The sequence below is a fragment of the Ceratotherium simum genome, chromosome 37, assembly GCF_057802395.1.
Source record: "Ceratotherium simum simum isolate JZ-2026a chromosome 37, ASM5780239v1, whole genome shotgun sequence".
Classification (NCBI taxonomy): Eukaryota; Metazoa; Chordata; class Mammalia; order Perissodactyla; family Rhinocerotidae; genus Ceratotherium; species Ceratotherium simum.
In genome coordinates, this window is record NC_141936.1 from 24,773,951 (window position 1) to 24,799,345 (window position 25,395).

At 36.3% G+C, this 25,395-nt stretch overlaps 1 protein-coding gene across 7 annotated transcripts in view; it reads right to left on the reverse strand.

Annotated features, from left to right (window-relative positions):
• Positions 1 to 25,395, reverse strand: part of LOC106800079 (sperm-associated antigen 16 protein-like) — a 780,587-nt gene that overhangs the window by 461,960 nt on the left and 293,232 nt on the right. For 6 of the 7 annotated variants that reach the window (XM_087424871.1, XM_087424872.1, XM_087424874.1 and 3 more), the window contains exon 2: positions 10,089 to 10,232. In XM_087424871.1, coding sequence (XP_087280997.1) covers positions 10,089 to 10,232 — 144 coding nt within the window. Of the gene's footprint in view, positions 1 to 10,088; positions 10,233 to 11,508; positions 11,609 to 25,395 lie in introns of those variants that run through there. The other variant, XM_087424873.1, reaches the window with a different exon arrangement.

Below are 25,395 nucleotides of genomic sequence, written 5' to 3' on the forward strand. Positions count from 1 at the left end.
AACCAAAGCAGAATCCACTCATATGTACATTGAACATTCTTCAGGACAGTATGTTCGTGTATTAAAAAAGCCTCAGTAAATGTAAAAGAATTGAATCATACAAAGTATGTTCTTCAAATACAATGGAGTTAAAATAAAAAACAATTACAGAAGGAGATTTTGGAAATTCACAAATTTGTGGAAATCAAACAGCACATTCCTAGATAGCCAATGGGTCAAAGAGGAAATTTTATAAAGAAAACCAGAAAATACTTTGAAATGAATGCAAACAGAAACACAAGAAACCAAAACTTATAGAATGCTTCAGTAGCATTCCTTAGAAGACAATTCATAGCTGTAAATGGTACACTAAACAAGAATAAAGATCTCAGATGATAACCTAACCCTCTATGTTAAGAAAGTAGAAAAAGAGAGAACTAAATCCAAAGCATGAAATAGTAAATATTAGAGTGGAAATAAATAAAATAGATAATTAAAAAATATATAGAAAATCAACAATATAAGTTGGTTCTTTGAAAAGAGCAACAAAATTGATAAATCTTTAGCTAGACTGATCAACAAAAAAGAGAGATGACTCAAACTTTTAAAATCAAGAATGACAGAGAGACATCACTAGCAAATTTACAAAGTTAAAAAGGATTATAAGGGAAACTATGAATAACATGGCAATAAATATGGCAACACATTAGATAATCTAAATGAAATGGACAAATCCTCAAATTGAATTAGTAATCAAAACCTTTCCACAAAGAAAATCCCAGGACCAGATGGCTTCACTGGTGAATTTTGCCAAATCTTTAAAGAATTGACACTAATCCTTCACAAATTCTTCCAAAAAATATGAGCAGAGGGAATACTTCCCAACTCATTATGTGAGGCCAGTATTGCCCTGATTCCAAAATCAGAGACATCACAAGAAAACTACAAACCTCTATCTTTTATGAATATAGATTCAAACATCCTCAACAAAATGCTAGCAAACTCAATCGAGCAACATTAAAAGCGTGATATACCATGACCAACTACCATTTATTCCAGAAATGTAAAGTCAGTTCAACACATAAAAATCAATGTAAAACACCATATCAATGGAATAATGAAAACTACATGATCAGTTTAATAGTTACAAGAAAAACATTTAATTAAATCCAACACCCTCTCATGATAAACACATTCAACAAATTGGGAATAGAAGGAAACTTCCTCAACCTGATAAAGGCATCTACAGAAAACTCACAGCTAACATCACACTTAACAGTGAAAATGGAACACTTTTCCTCTGAGATCAGAAATAAGATAAGGACATCTGTTCTTGCCACATCTATTCAACATTGTACTAGAGGTTTTAACCAACAGTTAGATAAGAAAAAGAAATAAAAAGCATCCATATTGGAAAATAAAAAGGAAAAAGAAAATTATCTTTGCTGATAACCTGATCTTGCATATACAAAAATCTAAGAAATCTACTAAAATATGAAAATTAATAAGTGAGGTTGTATATTCATTCAAGATCAATATACAAAAATAACCTGTATTTCTATACCCTAGCATTGAACAATATGAAAATTAGCATAAAAAAGAATAGTTAGGAGTTAATTTAACAATAGTAGTACAAGATTTTGTATTTGTTTTCTTTTTGCTGCTATAAAAAGTTACCACAAACTTAGTGGCATAAAATACCACAAATTTATTATTTTCAAATTTTGGAGTCCAGAACTCTGCAGTCAGTTTCACTTGGCTGAAGTCAAGATGTTAAAAGAGCTGGTTCCTTCTGGTGCCTCAAAGGGAGAATCCCTACCTCACATCACATCACATCACTCTTACTCTGGCCCTTTTGCCTTCCTCTTCTGCATTTAAAGGAGATTTGTGATTACATCTGGCCCGCCTGGATAAGCCAGGACAATCTCCTTAAGTTCAGCTGATTAGAAATCTTAATTCCATCTGTGATTGTAGTTCCACTTTGTTATGTAACATAACATATTTACAGGTTCTGTACATCGTCCTGCTTCTTTTCATGTTTTCTGTTTTTTCTCATTGTTGAAATCCTGATATTTTATAGTGTGGAAACTCTGGAAATCAGATTTCCTCCTCTCCAGGGTTTATTGTTGCTGCTGTCTGTTGTTGTTTGTTGTTTTAGTGACTTTTCTGAAGCAATTCAATAAAGTCTATATTCTTTGTTGTGAGTGGTCATAGAAGTCTGCTTGTTTAGCTTAGTGTTTAACTAATGATTGGATAGGTAATGATTAAATACCTTGAACCAATAAGTCATCCAGTCTTTGGCAAGTGGCTCTGCATGCATGTTGGGGCACATCTTCAACACTGAAAGTTTACTATTCTGCCTCAGCCTTTACTTCCTGTTTGCACAAGTCCTCAAGGTCAGCCAGAGGTGAGAAATTAGGCCCTTTCTCAAGTCTTTCCTGGGCGTGCACACAGCCCTCCAAATGCATGTGCGCTTTGATATTCCTAGGAATATGACAGTGTTTCAAAGACTCCTATGAGCATTTAATTCTCCAGCATTTTGGTTTAAAACTTTTGATCAACCTCTGCCTAACTGTTACTGTTGCCTAAGCAGCTGCAATATTAAACACTCACCGCTAGCTGTTTGCTGTAAATGCCCTGGCAAATCATTCAGACAGAGAAGCTTTGACCCAGGTCGAATAAAAACAAGCCCAACAAAGGGGGATTTCCAGGAGGCTTGCAAAAAGTTCAAATAGTGACATTTTTCAGAAGTGGGACTTTGTGGGGATCTCCAAACTTCTTTTGTGCTTCTTGTCACCAATACTAGTTTTCACAGCTACCATGATTGTGAGGCAGTTGGTTTTCAAGGCTACTGCAGAGCTGGGGAGAAGGCAATGGAAATGGGGCAAGTTAAAACATGAAAAAGCTTACGATTCTTACTCAGATTCAGCAATTTTTCTTGAATAAGTGCTCTTTGGATTGATGCAGGCTTTGGTTAAGTTCTAGAGTTCTGAAAAAGTTGGTTTTGACAATTTTTGCCAGTGTTCTTTCTGCTTACATGAAGGAGTAGATTTTTGAAGGTCCTTATTCTGCCATTCTGGAAGTTCTTCTCCTTATGATTAGGTTTTGACTGAAATTTATTCTCATTGTAATATTATTCAGAGAAGATTTTGTATTTTAGAGTTTTTATGTCAAATGAAGGATTAATATTCAATTTTGGGTTCCTTTGATAAAGTGATCTCAGCAGTAAGGAATGGTGTGTGTGAGTGTGTATGTATGTGTGTTGTATGAGAGAAAGTGGTCACGTTCCTGGTCTAGCATCTTCAATTCTGTTCATTTTAATTAAAAAAATATTCCAATTCCCTATAATGTTTTGATTGACATGCTGTATCCCAAGGATACAAAGATGAGTAAGATACAGACTCTGCCCCCAGTGAGCCTATAGTATTCCTCAGATTTTTTTTCCTGCTAGAAATAGGTGAGCCAGCCAATAGACCTGGAGACAATACCAGTTTCAGAGAAAACCAGATCTAGGCTAGAATCGGCCAAACAACACCAACAATGCTACTCTTACTACATTCTGAGCCCAGGACTGCTAAGTGTTTTACACAGATTTTCTCACGCAGCCTTCATGAAAACCTTATGAATTAGGTTATCCCCATTTTCAGATGAGCAACTGAGGCTCTCAGAGATTAAATAAAATGCCATTACTGGTTCATTGTCACACCCACACTAGAAAACAAATCTGAGTTTACAAAGTGCTTCCTATGTAGAACCAGATCCTGCCACTTGCTTGAGGAGAGCCCTTGGGCAGTCTCTCCAAGTTTTCACTGAGATGAGAGACTATGGGAAATATTTATTTTCCTAAACTTTCCTCTGTGGTGATCATGTATTACTTTTAGAATTAGACCCAAAAATATATTTACAGAAGTATGTTGTTACTTTCAAGACTTAGCCCCTTCGCATAAAGGTGGCAAACTATATTAAGAACAGAAGCACAGCACACACCTCTCCAAAGAACAGAAAGTAGAAAATTATTATTGAATAGGCGTATCTCAAAATTCTCTTGGTAAAAATCCACTGAGGTTTGCAGAATATGAAAGCTTCTCCCTCTGAAGGCCAGGCAGCAGCAGGACTTCACAATCTCAGGGAAGTGGTACATCTACCTTTTCATTATGTTTTGAAGTTGAACTCTTGGTTTTACGCTTACAGCAAATAAAAAAGTTATCCATGCTTCTGGATTCATTTTTAATAACTAAATGATGCACTTGTAAAGGAGCTTTCATACTATGGTTTTAGGCACTACATAAATACATGAATAGGTAGCTTGTACAGGGAAGAGAAAGTATGAGGGATTTTGTAGAGGCCCATTTATTCACAATTCATAAATCAGCTTATAAGAGCAGAAGTTATGTTTAACAGGATGCTGTCAGATCCATTTCTGCCCCAGGCAGTGAACTCCGGAAAAAAATGCAGCACTGTGAAATTGTTTAAACCACTAATCCCAACTACTTTCATTTCATAGAGATATTTGGGAAAATACAGGCTGTTTCACATAATAAGCTGTGGTCATACAAAAGCAAATGCAACCCCAAGCATCAGAGAACTGGACATTATGTTTACATTCAAAACTATGCTGCTGTCATTAGCAGTTCCCTGGCATAGGTAAAGACTGTGTGTTATTAAGGTGTGTAGTGTGTGTTTTATTGATCTATTAATATTAATCTGGAGATTGATATACAATGCTGTGTGTTCCAGTTGCCTAAAACTGGTCTAAATGGACCAGCAATTATAAAACATGCCTGTGGATACAGGAGGTCAAACACTATATGCTTTATATTCCTCAAAAAACAGACCAAAAAAGGACTATTTTAAAGAGTAATTTTTTGGTGTTTCTGGCCAAGATTTTTTTGCCTTCCAAAACATAATCTAAAACCTAAAAAAAAAAAGAAAAAATTGGAAATATGCAGAATTCTTTCTTCTGTAAAACCAAAATATGATGAGTTTATTGGTATACTTTTCAAAGAAACATTTATGTTAAGGGTTAAGAACAAATAGATAACATATACCTTATCACATTAATTATATTTGTTTTTCAGTTTATAACTGTTATTTTGTTTAACTTCAGACATGAACTTATCAACTGATGTTTCATGGTTTGATAGCATTCGTCTAACGGAGCTTGGGGTAACTCAGATGTCACAATATACTCTCCCTTCTTAGGCCTTTGTGTTTAAGGCTACCAGTTTTATAAAAATTTTTGACCTGTCTCTAAGTTCTGAAAATATCTATCAATGATTAAAAAATAATTATAGGTAACCTTTATTGAGCGTATATGTGCCAGGCAATAGTACTTGTGTTTTTCATATATTATAGCATTTAGCCTTCACAATCAACCACTAAGTAGGTATCATTATTATACCCATTTCACAGATGAGAAAACTAGAAGCACTAGCAAAGGTGAAGCTAGGATTCTAACATGTGCAACCTGAAACAGATTCCATGTGTTAGCGGGTAAGAGTATGAGCTCTACCTTGCACTGGCGTATGCTTATAGTTCCTGCATTTTGGCATTGTACTTTTCCCTCTTTCCACAGTGCAGTGGCAGTGCCAATGCACATCCTCAGCATTGCTCCACTCATCATTTTCAGCGACTGACACGTCACTTCCAACGGCTAGTTCATCAGTGTACCCAGTAATGCAAAGGGTGCTTTCTACCTTACCAATGTATAATCGCCACCTAGTGGTAAATATGTAATAATAGCCAGTTCTAGTGATTGAAGAGTTACCCATATCATTCCTAAAAAGTGTCTTGACACAAAAATCCTTTAAACTTCGATACAAACGAAGCCAGTTCTACTGTAAGCAATAGATAACAATGATCAGTTGTGTGTATAACGTTATTTTAAAATAATACAGCCTTTGGGACACTGACATTTTTGTAGTAAGAGTTTTTAAATGCCTTCGGGTTGTATTGCCTGTATAATATCTGTATAATGTTTGTAGTTAAAAGTTTTCAACTTATGTTTTCTTTTTTGAGTTATAAATGTTAGAAAATGTCAGTGTTGAAACTATTTTGGTAAAAAATAATCATTGTCGGGCCGGCCCCGTGGCTTAGCGGTTAAGTGCGCGCGCTCCGCTGCTGGCGGCCCGGGTTTGGATCCCGGGCGCGCACCGACGCACCGCTTCTCCCGCCATGCTGGGGCCGCGTCCCACATATAGCAACTAGAAGGTTGTGCAGCTATGACATACAACTATCTGCTGGGGCTTTGGGGGGAAAAATAAATAAATAAAATCTTTAAAAAAAAAAGCTATTTAAAAAAAAAATAATAATAATCATTGTCATTAAGGAAAAGAAACAAGTGTGGCTAACATTTATTGAGAACAAACCTCAACTGGAGAAGTACTTAGGCTTGCATAGACATGTGAGAGCTTGAACAAACGGGCCTTGCTCCTATCGTGATTTCAGGTGTTTTAGGTATTTTTGCCCTTTTGGTTTTATGTTCCCCACTTTGCCCTATTACCTATAATCACCCATTTCTCTTTGATTCATCTAACTCCATGGCATCCAGATTTTACATTCACCTCCCAGATCTTCTTAGTTCCCAGCTGGTCCAAGATCCATCCTCCTTGTCAATTCCAACACGTGGGGCTTAACAATATTTGCAAACATTGGTATCTTAAGCGTAGATGCTAGATTTTTATCCAATCGTTTTAAAGTAATTTTCAATATCTGTTTATTAATATAATCTACAATACAATGTCCTTATATTTGGATGACTTATGTATTCCATGCTTTTCAAGTACAAATCTTGAAAAGCATGGAATACATCTTACTTGGTGTTGTATATTATTGATTTTTTAAGCATGCAACTGAATTCCATTTTCTACGTTCTTTTAAAAGTACCAGTTTCAGATTAAAAACTGAGAGAGATACTTTTAAATCTTTGACTCTGATGACTATGGTTTTGTCAGAATCTTCTTGTATTTATAAAACCTTTTGTTTTATGTATTTCAACATCACATCATCTGAATCCTCAAGTGATAGTTATGCTCTCAGTTTATTTTTTACCTGTCAATCCTCCTTTGTCTGATTTTAATATTACTATGCCTGTTGTGTTTGTTGTTATATATTGAAGATGTCTGGTATGGCAACGGAAGGAGGACAGTGAAGACTGATTAGGGTCAGTCAGGAAGTACCCCTGTCATACGTGGACCATGATAACAAAATGGAGTAACATATGTCAAGGCTTCTGAAATGGAGCTGGGAGGCCATTAAGAAAATGCAGTTATGCACGACCACCACGTCTCTACCCAGATGAAATGTAACTTTTGAATTGTGCTGTCACCTTGACCTTCTTTCAAGAAATACGCTTACTTCTATAGATAAGAACTTTTTGCCTTAGAGGTGGCCTTAGCAACCAATCACACCTAGCCAAGATGTAACAGTTGTTGCCAGCAGCAATGACAAATTTTGCAAAACAACTTGTATAATTTAGCTCTTTTTGCCTTTAAAAACCGTGGCCTCCTTTGTCTTCCTCAGAACACATTTTTGGGTTTCTGCCTGAATCTGTGTCTCTCGACTTGCAATTCTAATTGCCCAAGTAAATATCTGCTGTTTAAATTGCTGTGATTTTTCCTCAGTTGACAAGTAGGATTGACCCCCAAATGAAATCTGGGTCATGTCATTGTGGCGGAAGAGAGTGGCTCGAATATCATAGTAATCAGGAATACATGCAACTGGAAGTTACAGAAAATACCCAACTAGGAGCAATTGCAATTAAACATACAATAAAGAAAACGTATGAGTTTATTTTTCTATGTGAAGAGCATAGGAACTAGGCAGTTGTCAATATTATAGTGTGTCCACTCTGGACCTCTTCCAAGGGAGCAGAATCAAGCTGATCACAAAGTTGGGCTCTGAGAAAGACTATGATTGAATTCATTAACCAAAGATCCAACTACGTTTTAAAGTATCATATTTGAATCAAATTTATTTTACGCTTGATTTTTTAAATATAGATGGGTATACAGATAGATAGGAAAAATATTTTATTCAACAATAAACTATATTTTTTACTGACCCAATCACCTAAGCCAAAATAAAAATCACTTGTTACAAATTTAAATTTCAGAAAGCATCAATTTCAACAACTTTTAAGATATAAATGTTATATATGTACGTATATTATATGTATATGGTCTTCCGTATTGATTTACGTAAATTAAGCATTAAAAAATGTTTGAGGTCTGAAATATAAACTCTTTCAGAATTGATCTCTACCTCAAATGAAAAAGAACTTTTTTTGTTATTGTTTCTAATAATCATTTATTATTTTTCATTAATTCCACAAAAAGAACATTTGCTATTCAGTATCTCTCACGTAAAAATGCTTATGGTTAAATGTATTTTCTCCCATTATTTTTATCCCATGCACTAGAAAAAAGCAAACAGTGTAGTTGCATTTTACTACAATTCTGCCAAAGAAAGTACTGAATGTAAATTCATATTATGAGTGAATAATGATGTATTTCACCTCATTTTAATTTCAGTAATTGAGTGGGAAAACAGGAAGATCTATTAAAAGGACTGTGTACTGATCAAGCACTAATGAGAAAATCTCTGAGTCCCTGGCTGTCATGGTAACAGGGCATTATGGAAATCTGATTAGTATGCCTAGCGGCTACAAAAGTGATAGACTACACTTCTAACTGTGTTGTCTCTGCAAGATGAGCTTTATGTTCCTAAGAGGTGAGAGATGACATGGCTCTGTTTATCTGTACACCAGATACGGAATGCACTACATGTTCGAAAATTGAGTTCAAAGACCTAGTACCAAAGATAAATTATACTTTGAGAAGATTTACAAAAATTAAAATTAAAAAAAAATTAGTTCACTCTTCTCATTTAACTGACAGATTTCTGAACAATTTGTTTTATTTTTATTTCAATCTAATTTCATTGACATTCATACCAAAGATAAGACAAAGATGGTAAAAAAAAAAAAAAAAAAAGTTTTGTGAAAACAGGAAAATAAATCAATCGAGTCCCATTAAGAACAAAATACCCCAGTGGAATGGGTTAGAAATTGCACTAAGAACTATGAGTCTCCAAGAGTAATTAGACCAGAGAGTGTTAGAAAGAGCCAGATGCAAGAGTGTTTACAAACGTAAAGTATAACAATGAGCAAGAGAAGACGGTCAGGAGTTGACCACAAGCAACTGTGTGCCAAGCTCTCTGCCACCAGAAGTAATGTATGTGTCTGTTTAACAATATCTTTCCTTCTGTGCCCTTGGCCTTTAGGATACAAAAACTCGGTGAATTCTGAAAATTGCAAGGCTCGGTGCTTTCAGTTCTGCTTTGTTCTATTTAATATCTTCAGTGTCAATGAATTTTTAAAGAAATTGATCACTGCCTTCTGATCCTTTTTGGTAAATAAAGTAATTCTAAAAGGAAAACCTTTTAGATTAACAGAGGCAAAGTAAACACTGGCATGCATTATTGACTAGCAATCCGTGTGCCTTGTCAGACTTGTGGGTACAAGGAGCGTTAATAATGCGTGTCTTGGGAAGCTTATTACTCTTGTTAAATGCATCAGCATGAGGACTAAGTTTTACATGTACCAAATATCAAAAGCAATCAATCTAAAGTCAATATAATGAAAGCTAGAGGAGCATTTATCTACATGTTTCGAAATTCAGTGGTGGCCGTGGGGTTGCAGAGAGAAAAGTGTCATTAAAGCCAGCAAAGTACAAAGTTTCATTTATACAAGATGAGTAAGTACAGCAAAGAGGCTATAGTTAACAATTCTGTACTGTATACTTAAAATTTTGCTAAGAGACTAGATCTTATGTTAAGTGTTTTTATAATAATAATAAAATAAATGCAGTGGGTGGGGGGAAACTTTTGGAGATGATAGATTCTTATGGCATAGATTGTGGTGATGGTTTAAAGGATGTACACTTATCTCCAAACTTATCAGGCTGTATGCATTACATACGTACAGTTTTTGTGTGTTATTCATACTTCAATAAAGTGGTTTTTAAAAAAAGCCAACAGAGTGAAGAAACAGAGTAAACAAGTGCCTTCCTGGAGAGATGAGGCTGATTCAGGGGGCTGTGTGTACTGACCTGGGATGGAAGCAGCAGGTGGAAAGCCAGTCTGTGTGGCCGAATCCCGTGAGAAGCACGTTGCCTTTGGGGAGCCCCACCATCTTCCAGAGGCGATCCTCCCCACAGGAGACTAGGATGTCTCTGCGGGGGTGCACGATGATGCTGTACAGGGAGACAGAAGAAGGAGAGTCAAGGCGAGATAACAGCAAATGGTTTTACATTGTGAATAAATGAAATGGCAGTGCTCATCCCATTTCTGCAAGGCAGGACGACTCATAGAGTGCTGGCTCAGAAGTCAGAAGAGCCGGGTTCTACGTCCTGGCCGTAGCTCTAACTCTTATAGCTTTCTGATCGCCATTAACTAGTTAACTTCACTGGATCTCAAATTCCTCATTTGCAAAATGAGATGGTTGGTTTAAGTGAATGTCCATGTCTAATTTTGGTTTGAAAACAACAATTCTGGTTTTTCTTCTAGGGAGAAAATTTATGCCAATGATAATTTAGTGTTAGGATATTTGGACCGGTAGCCACGCTTATCATAGAAAATCAAAGTTCTTCTCACACAACAGTATATCTTAAATCAGGCACTATCCAGGAAAAGATCATGAATCATAACCACATTATCATAATTCTATGATAAATATTATAAATGAAACATTAACTCCATGGCCCACTATCCACACAAAGCGAAGGAGCTCAAATTCTGTGCTAATATGCCACTTAAATTGGCTTCAGTCAATGCACAGTACACAAATTACGGTAATGAATTCAGGATGCAAAAGGCAATTCCCACTCTATAAAGGCATAGAGGGAAAAGAGAAAGAAGTATGTAAAATTAATGATTAACACATTTAGCAGTATTATTTGAGCCAGGCTATGATCATTGTGGCTATTTAAATATTGGAGCTACACCATTTTAAAATCAAGAGTTTACAAGGTTAATGCCTGATATTTTATCTACGGCAATGCTTTAATCTTATTTATACAGAGTTTCCTCTATGCCTTACAACGTAATGGGAACAAATATGCCCAATGTTAAGCACCTATTGAACTACGCACCTAAATGTTAGCAACAAATTGTTCAATTTCAACATAGCCATCTCAAATCAAAGACAGAATGCATTTACATGCCTATATAGTGAAGTAAAACAAATGTAACTTAAAAAATAAAAATTAGACATTCATTTCTCCCACAGTCCATTCTATGAATGGCCCTGTTCCTTTCTTCTACAATATGGATTTTAGGAAATCAATTTCCCAGAGAAGTCATGATCTCAGTCCATACCTACATGGGTAATTCCAGGGCTTATGAGAGAGCAGAACTTTTCTCACTATGGATCCCTTCTAGTAATACCTTTAAACCCCAAAATTTTGCATTATATCTATACACTTTTAGAAATCTGCTGGGGCCAATCAGTGTTGGAAACATTCAACTCACAGGCATGTAACCAATATGAGCAGGGCCTTCTTCCTAGCGAAGGACTGTTTCATTTTTCTCCAGCACTTTGCTGCTCAAAATAAACACAGTAGAAGGGAAATTATTCATTTCACAATTCATCATAATGTTGGTTTGTGACTTTCAGAATGCCAATTTAGGAAAGGAATTTATTACAGCTCAAACCGAGTAGAGGATACATTTATAGAACTTAATTAGAAGAAAAATATGAGGAGAGGTAAAAAATGTCAGATTGAAATGAATTCTATATTCAAATACACATAAGAAGGCAAAGCAAATCCTTGGAGCTACTGAGTATGATGTATGTTGGCTCACAGCATCCCTGGCAGACACACGCACACTTGACTCGATGATAAATTACCTTCTTTAAGTGAAGATAACTGAAATCATTGATGTCTTTACGAACTTTGAAAGCTAAGTTTCCAAAATGACTTTTGTGAAGGGAGCTATTTGTAGAACTTAGGGAAAGAATACAAACACAAACCCGTTGGTGGTTAATCAGTGTTTTTCCAGACTCTTCTGATCTCTTCTACTTTGGGGCTTCCTCCATACCACCTGTAACTTCTACTTCCTTTTCACATGGACTGATCATTTTGCCCATATACTCCTTTTCTAATGCTGACTTTTTTTTTTAATATCTCTCATCTATAAATGACTTTTTTTCTAATCATTCTGGACAAATTTCAGTCCAACACTGATATTCTATTCTTTAAAGAATATGATATTTTACTTCATCCATGAAATGGTCTTAAACTGAACAGAAATATTTCCAGCATATAGAGAAAGGAATTTAATGTTTCCTAACAATTGATTAATAAATACTTGTTACTGAATTAGTCACCGAATAAGTGCGTCGGTAAAGACTGGGTCATAGTGATAAAGATCCCCAATCAAGAGTTGTAAATCCCAGCTTAAGTCACTCCATGTGGGGGATGATCAAGATGGGGATCACAGGGTAAAGGCCATGGACCAGAAATATTTCCCCAGATACAGAAGTTCAGTGTTATTATCAACTTCATCATGGGGCACTGCTATCTGAAATCTCCCTCCTCCTCTTCGTCATCAATTAACAGTAATGATATCTAACATTGTTAGAAAACTTAATGTGCACCAGAATTAGTACCAAAAGCTTAACTCACAACAAGTAGAATGCGAGCTCATGAGGGCAGGAATTTATGTCTGTCTGTTTGCTGAATACTTGCTGTATACTCAACCCCAACAGTGACTGGCACATAGTAATAACAATGATGTTTCAATAAATGATTGTCCAATGTCTGACTGAGTGATTTACTTTGGTACTATTACTTCTTTTATTTTATGACTAAATAAGCAGAGGTTGAGCTATTATGTAAATTGCTCAAGCTCACATTTGGTAATGGGTGGATTCAAACAACTTTGAATCCAGGACAGTCTGACTTTAAGGCTCATGATTTTAGCTACTTCTACTTAGTATCAGTCTTTCATAGTTTATTTATTATATGTGTGATTGTAAACATCAATAATTCTTATTGCAGGGATTGGAGATGTTATCACTCCCAGAAAATACTTAAGTCATTTGGTCATTATTAAACCCTGCGTTAAAGAGCACATCTAGGAATTGTCAGTGTAGATATAGAGCTGAGTGCCGCCTAACATAATCATCTTAAAGGGGTTAGAGGATCCTACTCTTTCCAATTAAAATGCTCTGGTGTTGTAGGAGAAACCAGGTGAGTAGCACCTCTCCTACATTCTACATAAAGCCTCTGTGCTGATGTCTACATGTTGCACTTAATAAGATCTTTAGTTTGCTTTCTTCTGCTAATACTATAAGCCTTATATTGTACTTCAAGTTGTCAGAGGGCATTGATTTTTTATCCACCTATTTTCATAGAGCACTTTGTAAAGGTTAATTGTAGAAGGATATTTAATAAGCGTTGATTCCATAGGAATTTAATCTATTGAAAATTTCCCCAGTACACTCAGGCCTCAACTGTATCACTCTGCTTATCTCTGAATCAGTTTTTTGAAGAAGCTGAAGAGTAGGAGAAATAACTAATACCTTATAGGAGTCAGTTCCTGATGCCCAAATTGCTTAAATTAACTCATTTAATGGTCACAATACACCTACGAGTTAGGTCGACCGTTATCCCCACTTTGCAGGTGGGGGAACTGGGGCACATAGAGGGTAAATGATTTGTACAAGGTCATGAAGCCAGGAAGTGGCAGAACGAGGGTGGATTTGAGTGGACTGTCTCCAGAGATGACGTCTCTCAGAGGGGTGAGCTCAGAGCCTCAATTGCCTTTTCCTTTTTTAGATGACAACAGGAGCAGAAGTCAAGCTGAATGTTGTCTTATTTCTGTCTGGGGGATTTATTGAGATGCATTTTGAAGTTCCTAAAGAGCTGATCATTTTTTGTCATTTTCTAACGATGTGTCAAAGATTGTAACTATTGTCACTTGTCATTTTCTGGAAGTTGGGCTTTGGCTAGGTTCAGGGTGGTGGAGGGATGGATCAAAGATGATTGAGAAAGAAATACTTATGGTTTCAAACAGAAGTTGGACAACTTTTCTGTAAAGGGCCAGATAGTAAATCTTTTAGGCTTATGGACCATGTAGTCTCTTCCCTAACCACTCAGCTCTGCCGTTGTATCACGAAAGCAGCAACAGACAAAACATAAACGAATGAGCACGGCTGTGTTCCAATAAAACTTTATTTACAAAACCAGCTGGTGGGCCAGATTTGACCTCTGGGCCCTAGTTGGCCTACCCCTGTTCTAAAGCATTTGCACGGCATGGGACAGACTAGTGTTTAAGAGTGTGGGCTCCAGAATAAGAGTTTGAACTCTTGCTCCAGTGTTTACTTTCTAGGAATCCTTAGATACGTTAAGTTACCAGCCTTTTCCTCAGGTTCCTCTTCTGAAAAATGGGAAGAAAATAGTATTGACCTCATAGGTTTGTTTTGAGAATTAAATAAGTAAATACATATAAGGGACTTAGAATAGTGTTAGACACAGAATGAAAAGTCAGTAACATTGTCATAGTTCAGAGACACAGGGTCCCTGAGGCCGGCCTGGCTAGTTTTGAATATTGGCCTACAATTTACTTACTAGCTAATTACATCGTACAACCTCTCAGCCTCAGGTTCCTGATTTGTGAAAAGGAGGGAATAATAAAATTGATTCATAGGGGTGCTGTGTTGTGAGGATAGAATAAGTTGATATATAGAAAGTGGTTGGAACAATACCTGAACGTGGTCAGCTTTCCATGACTGTTAGCTGTTACTGTTATTCAACACGATTGCACTTCATTGTAACCTGGCCCTTCATGTAGGTAACTTCTGTAATCCATACCTGCCTCTTCTAAAGATCATGGGTAGTAAATTTAGTACTTACAATTGTAGATATTTAAAGAAAAATGGTGTTTCCACGTGGTTTTGATAGACATAGGACATTGCTGTGCTTTATTTGATGTTAAATCCTCTGATGAAAATGCAGCCCCATATACAATACTTTCACAAATGAACGTAGGTAAGTTTTGTGGTTGTTTCTGTCATGATACTGTTCTTAGGAACACATTGAGGGAAACAGTGACAGCCTGTACACACTGACTCCTATCCCTGCCTTCATGTATACAACTGGCACAAAGGAGTTGCTGGCAATGGAGGAAGGTTTCCTCTAGTCCCTGGGCATACTGAGATGAAGACAGCATAGTTCCTCTCCTCAAGCTCTGTCCCCAAGTAAGTGTCCTTCTTGTAACCAAAAAACGCCTTTCATTCTCAAAGATGTCTTCCCGAAGTTCTAATTAATAAGAATAATGAGCCCTTACTTAATATCTTCCTGGCAGCTGCCCTAAGTGCCACAAAGTCATTGTACTTTAAACTTTGAATATAAGTTTTCTGCTTCCCTTTAACTTACTATTAATTATAATTACAAGATTCGAAGACAAAGGCCCTGTCACTTCATTCCCGAGTTAATAAGCTTGTGACTAAGGTGAAAATAATACGGGAAAGCATCTTAAGGATTCAAAAAAAGAAAATGTGGATGAACACTAGTCCTGCTTCTTAATTAAGTCATGTCCTGATGAGCTATCCATCGAGTGTTTTGTTAAACAATGTACCAGGCATGTTACATAAAATATTATGTTCTATCAGAGATTTTCTCTTTTATAATAGGACACACTCCTTATAATACTTCAAAAGGTCTCCTCTCTAATTGAAATTGTTCTTTCCAGTAGTGGCGTTACACAGAGATATTTTGGAGGGAAGATGCGTAGGTGTATGGCGAACACTATTAATTATCAGTAGAGTCGGTGACATAAACAGCACTGTTAGACTTTTCAAAGAGAAGAATATTAATCCAAAAAAAGATTGTCACAAGAAAGACTAATTAGATGCCTCTGTCTTCACTTTAGGTTATTCAGCATTGTAGATGTTTCCTTCACTTCAGTTCACAGGCTCTAATTATTTCCAACACAGAAGATGCACAGTAGGTTCAAAAAGAATCAATATCAAAATGTGTGCCCCATGAACATTAGGTGACCACTTATCCACTCGTCCTTGAGGACAGCACACACTCACACACGACATATGCTTTTATCCAGCTTACTAGGACAAATATACATAAAAAACTTGGCTGGCTGTTGTTCAGCTGATGTTTGCATCTTATCTTTGGCTATACACCAGGATTTACGAAGCACTCTAACATGAAGCTTTTTTTCATTATTTCTACAAGTATGTATCAAAGGCCTCCTTTGCAGTGTGCAAAACAGACAGGGGGATCACTTTCAGGGAGCTTACATATGAACGGGGGAAACAAGCAGCAACAATAAAATAACTGAGCAAAATGACCCAGCTATAAGAAAAAAGTAACATGGAGATATGACAGTGATTTGGGGGAGAATGTTATCTTCAATGAGGTGGTTGGGGGGGTCCTCACTGAAGACATGACATTTAGCTGAGATCAGCATGGCAAGAAGGAAGAAGCATCTTTAGGACAATTTAGAGGCAAGTGGTTTCAGGCACAGGTGACCGCACGTGTAAAAGTGCTCAGGCTGAAAGGAGTTGGTGTTCCCAAGGGATAGAGGAAGGCCAGGGTGACTGCAGAGAGCAGGCAAGGAAGACTGCATGGAGGACGGAGGAGGAGCGGTAGGAAGGCAAGGATCGGATCAGGTAGGGCCTCGTGGGCTAAGAAAAGAAGACTGACATGTATCCTAACACCACCGAACAGTTTTAAGTAGGAGAATGATGTGTGATTGATAATTATTTAAAAGCTCTCCAGCTGCTGTGTGGAAAGTGAGAAAGTGGGGAGCAAGAGAAGAAACCAGAACATTAGCTAGGGGTGTACAGTAGTGACCTAAGAACAATGGCTTTAGATCCATTTAACAAACAGCTCCTCATATTATGACAGATGCTACCTTAGTATATTAACATTTTCACCATTATCTTTAGGAAGAGTCAACTCATAGTTATTCTCACCAAAAAAGAACGTTAAACAATTAAATGTACTTTAAAAAGTGCAAAGTAAAATGGAATAAAAGCCATAAAACAAATGTGTGCACAAAACAAAATAATTAGAAATCTGTCAAAATAAGACATCAGGTTTCATTTATTTTCAGAAGTCAGCTAAGAAAACGTGAAAATATGAAATCTTAATACTTCTCTGGCACTTTAAGTTTAAGAATTGTGATATTATAGATGTTATTCAAAGCTAAGTAGGATTTATATTGTCGGGATCTGAAAAGTAACACCTTCCTTTCACTTTTACTAAATAGGTGGGGCATTTTCACAGTTTATGGATTCATTAATAATGCCCTGGAGTGTAGTCATAAAGTCCTTTTTATTGTTCTTGCCCAGTGTTCTTCCAATCATATATGTACAGTAAATTAGGAGTGAGTTGGTACCAAATAGTCCTCCCCTTGCCTCACTACCTGGCTGGTAGCATTAATCCCAACCATCAGTGAAGTAGACGCAGGCAAGACTGGATGTGTATTCTGGCTCATCTGTGGGGAAAGGCCTTAAGCAGTGACGTAGATACTTAATAGATATTGTGATTCAAAAGTCCATTCATCGAAAGAACAAATTCACGCACATTAGGTAACATCATACCATTCATCCATACTATCAGTTTACAGACTAAACCCAAACCCCTTTTAACAAGATATAAATTGTTTGTTTTCTCACCCTACATAAATAAGCAGTTCCACACAACTTTCCAAAACTCTACATTTTATTCTGAAATTAGATAGTACACATTTATACTTTTAAACTAAAGTTTTAGTTTAATTTCAAACATTATCTGTTTTCTAGGAAAAGTCTTCAGGTTAAATAAAGTCAAATTTTAGCTATTTGCAATTAAATTAAATCAACTATAACTAACGGTAATACTATTTTTATTATTTTAACAAAATACTACTTAGTTACCTCTTCTATAAATGCTCTGTTGAAAAATACAAATCTACAGTTTTGTATTTTTAGATTTTTAATTCCCCCAATACACGTACATGCATAAAGATTTTCCACCAACACTCAACTCAAACATCATTTATGGAAAGTCAACATGTATTCGAATATGTAGCCTAATAATCTTTCAAAATACACATCACCTCATCTACACAGCTGGATCTCTTTGTTTCTCGGGATTGGGGAGCTTCCGCCCTAGTAAGTGCACAAGCCAGGCCATTTCACAGTTATCCTCCAAATGAAAATTCTTAAGACCTGGGGACCAATGGCCTTGAACAAAAGTCATTTGACTTATACTATGTTTCTATTTCCTCACATTCAAAAATGTGGCATCATTTATCCTGTCTCCTTTGCTTCATTCTTGTTTTATTTATCTAATAAAACAAAACTTAGGAAAGGACACTCTTAATATGAACAATATCATTTCCATTTTCTCCAGAAGTTGTTGAACTTTCTATTAAGTTAAAGAAAGGCTATTTCAGAATACACAGACTATACAAGACAACTAAATATAATTTATAAACTCCAAAACAGGGGAAGCCAGGCCCCACTATTTTGGTAAATGGAATGAGGAAGATCAATGAAACAGGTTAACTATCTCCAGATTTATGAACACATCTCCTGGAACCTTTCTGCTAACTTAGCAGCTGAACATTTTATGCTACATAGTTTTATACAAACCGTGCTCCAGGTTATGAAATCGCTGAAGATTTATATGGTTTAACAAGTTTGAGAAGTGACATTACACATTTATGTTCTTAAGAAACCCATTTCAATAACAAAGTTTATTTGGTTGTTCCATGTTTCAGCAATTTACAAGAATTCTGTGCAGTCATGAATATAAAATTTTCCATTTCACATCTCCTTAGTATAATAGTGACACAGAGTAGACGATTTTTTAAGTTGAAGTCAAACTTCCCCAAAGTAAAGGCTCTATATAAAAATATCTCTTCCAGGAGGATATTTAGAAATACAACCTACATATAACCTAGGAATAATTGGAAGTATTACTACTTAAGACTTGGAATTGAGGTAAATTTACATGTTGAAGAATAGTACAGAATTCTGTTCTGAACTTGGCCCAATTTATGAGAAACCACCAAGCCAATGTGATGATTGTGAAGATGTTTAACTATGGACAACTTATTTTTGGTACCTATTTGATAAATAAATTAGAAAGCCAAAATTAACTATTTATGGTTGTTTTATTATTGAAGAGTCTTCAATAAAATTCAGCACTATTTTACTAAGTAAGTTTTGGAATTTAGGAGATATATTGAAATGATCATAAGTTACTTAAATCATTCTGGGTCTCAATTTCTACACGAAGAGGTGTGCTAAGACTCAACGAGTTCACATCATCAGGCCTCATTTGTCTCAGAGGCCATGTCGCAGGACTGATGGGGACAAGAAAAGGGAACTAATCTCTGAGTGTGGCACTCAGTGACTGTTTGTGGCTGGTGATGTCAGAGACAGAAGCTGAAGAAGAGCTGTAAGGAGAAAGCCCCCCTCAGTTTCCAGTGGAGGGGGGAGAGGAAAGGGAGTAGGAGGAAGGGGACACGAGTAAGAACTGATGAAATGATAAAAAACATCTCAATAAAGTTGCTAGAAAACACAAACAAGTTCAAGTCATGGTTGGCCACCAGGTGTATACAGCCCGAGTTGATGAATGCAATGAAAAGTGTAAGTTTAAGGAGCGGGATTAGGTGGCTGATAGGGCCAAGGTGAGAGTAGATAAACACAGAAGACTGTGGGTCATAAATCCTGAAGAGGGAACCAACTAGACAGAAATGGGTCCAACTAATGCCAGATTAAGAATAGCAGGGAACAGACATGAAATGGGTCCAGAAAATTTGCCATCAGTGAGATCCTGCTTTATCTGTATTTTATTCGCATGCATTTGTCTCTGAGTCTTAAATGCTGCTGACATCTCCCAGGTACTCCACGTGAAAGAAGCAAAAATAAAGAAGTGTGTATTGACTCCCTGTTCTATTCCAACTACGCACTCTGGGTTAGAAAAGGGAGAGAGGGAGCAATCCAATCGGCAAGCTGCTACAACCTCAAGTAAGCACTAGAGCATCTGTTCTCATCCAGCTCAATATTACAACCAGTTAGACCAAGAGAAACTGCACAGATATTCAGTTCCGTGACTTATTATCTACCCTGAGTTCCACCACATTCAGTGGGAGAAATAAAAGGTATGCACCATTCCCAATTCTCTCAAGCACATCGTTTCATCAATTGTCTTTTTATGAATAACTCAAATTGCTTCCCTTATTGCGGGGTTCACCATCTGCAGTGCAGACCCCAAAAGTGTTCCCTATCCCATATGGCTTGACTGCAGTTACTTTCGCATCATGTGCACATGTATGCCTCTCTCTGGGTGTGTGTGTGTGTGTGTGTGTGTTTGTAGCTTGTTTGTTTCAACATTTTGTTGTCCTTAGCAAGGGAAGGGAATCTCAGCGCAATGGCAACCAGGAGAGGGGGCAAGTGTTTGCTGGAGTGTTTATCAACCCCTTTATCCTGCTTGTTTAAACTCCCCCAGGGTCTTGTTGTTTCCTCTTTACCTCACTCATGTAGGTATAAGAACACACAAGAGTCTGTGGTCCTGTGCACACTCTGCTTTATCTCTTCTCAGTACAAGGTTTCGGTGACCTGTAAAATTTCATCTGATTTAATAACTTCACTTATTTTATTTTAACTCTACTTGCTAGCTTTCCATCCTCTTATATAACAGATCAGCTGCTCCTCCTGCCCCTCCCCCACATCTTTGTCAGTATTGCTAGTGCACTGAAGCAATATGTAAAACACGGGAAAAAAAGAGTGATGTGGGTAGATAGTCACGGGAAATACTTTTTTAGTTCATTTTGGATAAACTTAGGCACTGACAATTCTGAACTCCAAGTTGCAAATATATTAATAAAAATCATTCTTATTCTAGAACATTTTTACCAAAAGGAAATTATTTTTTATAGCATAAATGTTATTAGTTTGACAAAAATAAAAAGGATTTCAGATGTTATGATAAAATATATATATTTTTTTGGCTAAAACAATCACAGCAATAGTTTAAGCAATGGAGCTCTATATAGTAGTTACCCTGAAGACTCTGTGGTCTGTGTACCCTGGACCTGGCACTTGGAAAAGATACCTAAGCCTTGGTTTCCTCTTCCATAAAATAGGGACAATAAGTCTCTTTAACTCATACAGGAGATTAGATGAGATAATTCATGAACCATGTTAAGCTTAATGCCTGGTGTTCAATAAAGTTTAACTATTCCAATGATTATTTTAAATACTTTTGGCAGCTATTTCTCATATAGTAGATATTTAGTGAGTCCTTGTAGTACGCAGAATTGTCTCCCAAAGATGTCCATGCCCAAATCTCTGGAATCTGTGAATATGCTTAAAGTAAGGAAAGCTACTGAAGGGTCTTGTCTAATCCCAGGAGCCATTAAAAGCAAGAAAAATAAGGCAGAAGTATAAGTCAGAGAGATTCGAAGCATGAGAAGGTTGATTCACCTCGTTGGCCTTAAAAAGGGAGGAAAGGGAACATGAGTCACAGAATATGGCCAACCTCTAGAAGATGAGACTATCCCCACCCTGAGAGCCAGCAAGGAAACAGGAACCTCCGTCTTACAACTACTCAGAACTGAATTCTGTCCACCATCTGAACGATCCTGGTAGTGGATTCGCTTCAGGGCCTCCTGACAAGAGCCCAGAACTGCCGATATGTTGATTTTAGCCCAGTGAGATCCTAAGCAGGGGACTCAGTGGGACGGCCCAGACTTCTGACCTACAAAACTGTGAGATAAGAAATTGACGTTGGTTTAAGTCACTAAATTTGTGGTATTCTGTTGTAGCAGCAATAGAAAACTAAAACAGTCTTACAGTGAGTAACAAAGGAATTAAATTTCTTCCAAAACATGTAGTCTCTTTCATGGAATATGAAATTATAGTTTCTAAAATTTTAAGTCTAATATGATGAGGTCTCACTGTATTAGATCAGTTGTTTCTGATAATAACAGATCCATTAATATCTTAATTATAATTATATTATTTTTTGTTAAATTAATCAAACAATTCTAGATGGAAATCAGTTCTATGCCATGGTCTGGTTTTCTTAATGATATTTTTTTATCAGTTTTGAACCACACAAGAACATTGTAATTAAGTCAGAAAACTGTAGGCAAAGAAAGGGATGTGAAATAAACCATTTTACTTTCCTCCGCAATGAAATGATGAGGTGCATCTTGTTCTCAGAGGAGTTTGTTTAGGCACTTTAGGCAGGTAATTTCAGCAGGGGCAAAGGCACATATACTACATGTATATAATATTACGTATATTATATTATACTGTACCATAATATATTATATATGTATTTATATATTCTAAATCTTTCCAAACAGGCTTCAACTGGTTTTATTAGATTATTAAAAAATAATTGATTGTCAATGGTAAGCTCTCTTTACCAAAAAAATAGATATGAAACTAATTTTTGAAACAATAACTTTCAACCTCTCTAAGAATCACAGAAATTTTTGTATATTTATGATAGTTTTTGATATATTTTATCTTGTGAAAAAGAATTGACAGATGAATTTACCTCACTTAAATCATCTGACTATGACTATGATTATGTTCTGCCTTGTGTAGCTATTTTTCCCCCAAATAACCTTTGATTATTCTCTTTATGACAAAAATATATGGCTCCAATATAAAAATACATACAATTGGGAATAATTATGAAAACTATTTTTCTTTTATTTTTGTTTAGCAACATTGATAAAAGTAAAAATATCCTTAAGAATAAACTGGGTCTGCTTGTTTGTTGTTGAGTTGTACCAGTCCTTTAATTTCCAAAATATATAAAGAACTCATACAACTCAACAACAAAAAAAATGAACAACCTGATCAAAAAATGGGCAGAGGATATGAACAGCCATTTTTTCAAAGAAGATATACAGATGGCCAACAAACACATGAAAAGATGTTCAATGGCACTAATTATTAGGGAAAAGCAAATCAAAACTACAATGAGATATTGCCTTACACCTGTCAGAATGGCTTTAATTAACAAGACAAAAAATAAATAATGTTGGAGAGGATGTGGAGAAAAAGGAACCCTCATGCACTGCTGGTGGGAAGGCAAACTGGTGCAGCCAAAATGGAAAATAGTGTGGAGATTTCTCCAAAAAATTAAAAATAGAAATACCACATGATCCAGCTATCCCACTACTGAGTATTTATCCAAAGAACATGAAATTGACAATTCAAAGAGATCTATGCACCGCTATTATCTTGCGGCAGCATTATTCACAATAGCTAAGATGTGGAAGCAACCCAAGTGTCCATTAACTGATGAGTGGATAAAGAAGATGTGATATATATTTTCAATAGAATACTACTCAGCCATAAAAAAGACAAAATTGTCTCATTTGCAACAACATGGATGGCCCTTGAGGGTATGATGTTAAGCAAACTGATCCAGACAGAGAAAGACAAACACTGCATGATTTCACTCATATGTGGAAGATAAACACATGGATAAAGAGAACAGATTAGTGGTTACCAGAGGGGAAGGGGGTGGGGGGGTGGGCAAAAGGGGTCAAGGGGCACATATGTATGGTGATGGATAAAAACTAGATTATTGGTGTTGAGCATGATGCAGTCTACACAGAAACTGATATGTAATAATATATAATGTAATGATATAATAATGTACATCTGAAATTACACAATGTTATAAACCAATATGATCTCAATAAAATAATTTAAAAATAATAATAATAATAAACTGGGTCTTTTGATACAGTTGCAACTTTGAAGTAATAGTTTTAGTCAAATTTTACATTTATTTCTCCTCTGAGATTTGTTTAATTCTATATAACGTAAATAAGGGGCTGGCCTGGTGGCATAGCAGTTAAGTTTGCGTGCTCCACTTCCGTGGCCTGGGGTTTGCCGGTTCGGATCCCGAGCACGGACTTACTCACCACTCATCAAGCCATGCTGAGGCGGTGTCCCACATGGAGCAACTAGAAGGATGTACAACCATGACATGCAACTATCTACTGGGGCTTTGGGGGAAAAAAAAGGAGGAAGATTGGCAACAGATGTTAGCTCAGGGCCAAACTTACTCAAAAAAAAAAAAAAATTACTATAATATAAATAAACATCAGCTCTTGAGACCATTGCTATTTTCTCTACCACCACCCAATCCTGCACTTAATTGCTTTGCAACGTAACTTTGTGGTAACTCTCCCAACTCTGAATAGGGGACTGACCATGTGACTTGCACTAGCCAGTGAGACGTTAGTAAATGTGGCACACTCAAAAGGCTTCAAGAGTGTTTGCAATGACTAGGTTCTCTCTCCCTTCAGCCCTCTATCACTGGCATGAGAGCAATGTACCTTCCCTAGCCTGACGGAGGATGAGAGACACATGGAGCAGAGCCAAGATGTCCTGATTTTCACCCCATACCAGATCAGCTGAGCCACACACATGTGAGGGAGCTCAGCCAAGACCAGAAGAACCACCACCCCAGCTACAAACAGCAGAATTGCCTAGACAACTACCTCAGATGTCTGAGCATTAAACACTTACGGGTTATTACTGAGGGCTTATGGATTTTTTTTTTTTACACAAATTTAAGATGAAAAATACTAAATGATACAGATGCATTATTTTATAATACTTTGTGCCATTTGAGATATTTCTTTTTTAGAATCAGAAAAAACATTCATTTTACATTTTCCCCATTTACTGTTATTGAAATAAAAAAATTTCTTGTGTATATATTACTTTGAGTTTATTATCACCTTTTGTGTTCATTATGATTAAGAATGTAACTAGATATAGAAAAGCAAAATAAAATATTAACAATTTAAAAACTGTTTTTCCGCTTAATATCATGTACATTTGTTTTTTATTGCAGTTTGAACAAGAGAAAAGAGTTTAAGTTATTGTATAAATCATAGCATTTAGAGTCACAGTCATCGGACATTGGGACTTCCCACTTGGATATGTACCACGTTATATGTGCGTTGTGAAAAACACAATTTTGTGTGTGTGCTCGCTCTCCACTGCCACTCAGTATATTTTGGCTCTTCTTTCTTTTGGCGCTTCTTTCTGTATTTTCAATTTATCTGTATTGCTATGAATGTAAAATTATTTTATTATTATCCTATGATGACCTTTAATTTGGAAAGCAAGTCAAGTTCAAAAAGAGTTATATAACATATAGATGAATAACTAAAAATCGTTTTCAAAAAGTATTTACTATTTATGACAGTGTTTTTCTCCATTGATAAATATAGTAAAAACTTGGCTATAGCTTTGAATATTTAAAACTAATTTTTAAAATAATCTATGTCTCTTAGAGCCTACACCTTATCCATAATCAATTAGCATTTATTCACTATTTACGATGAGTT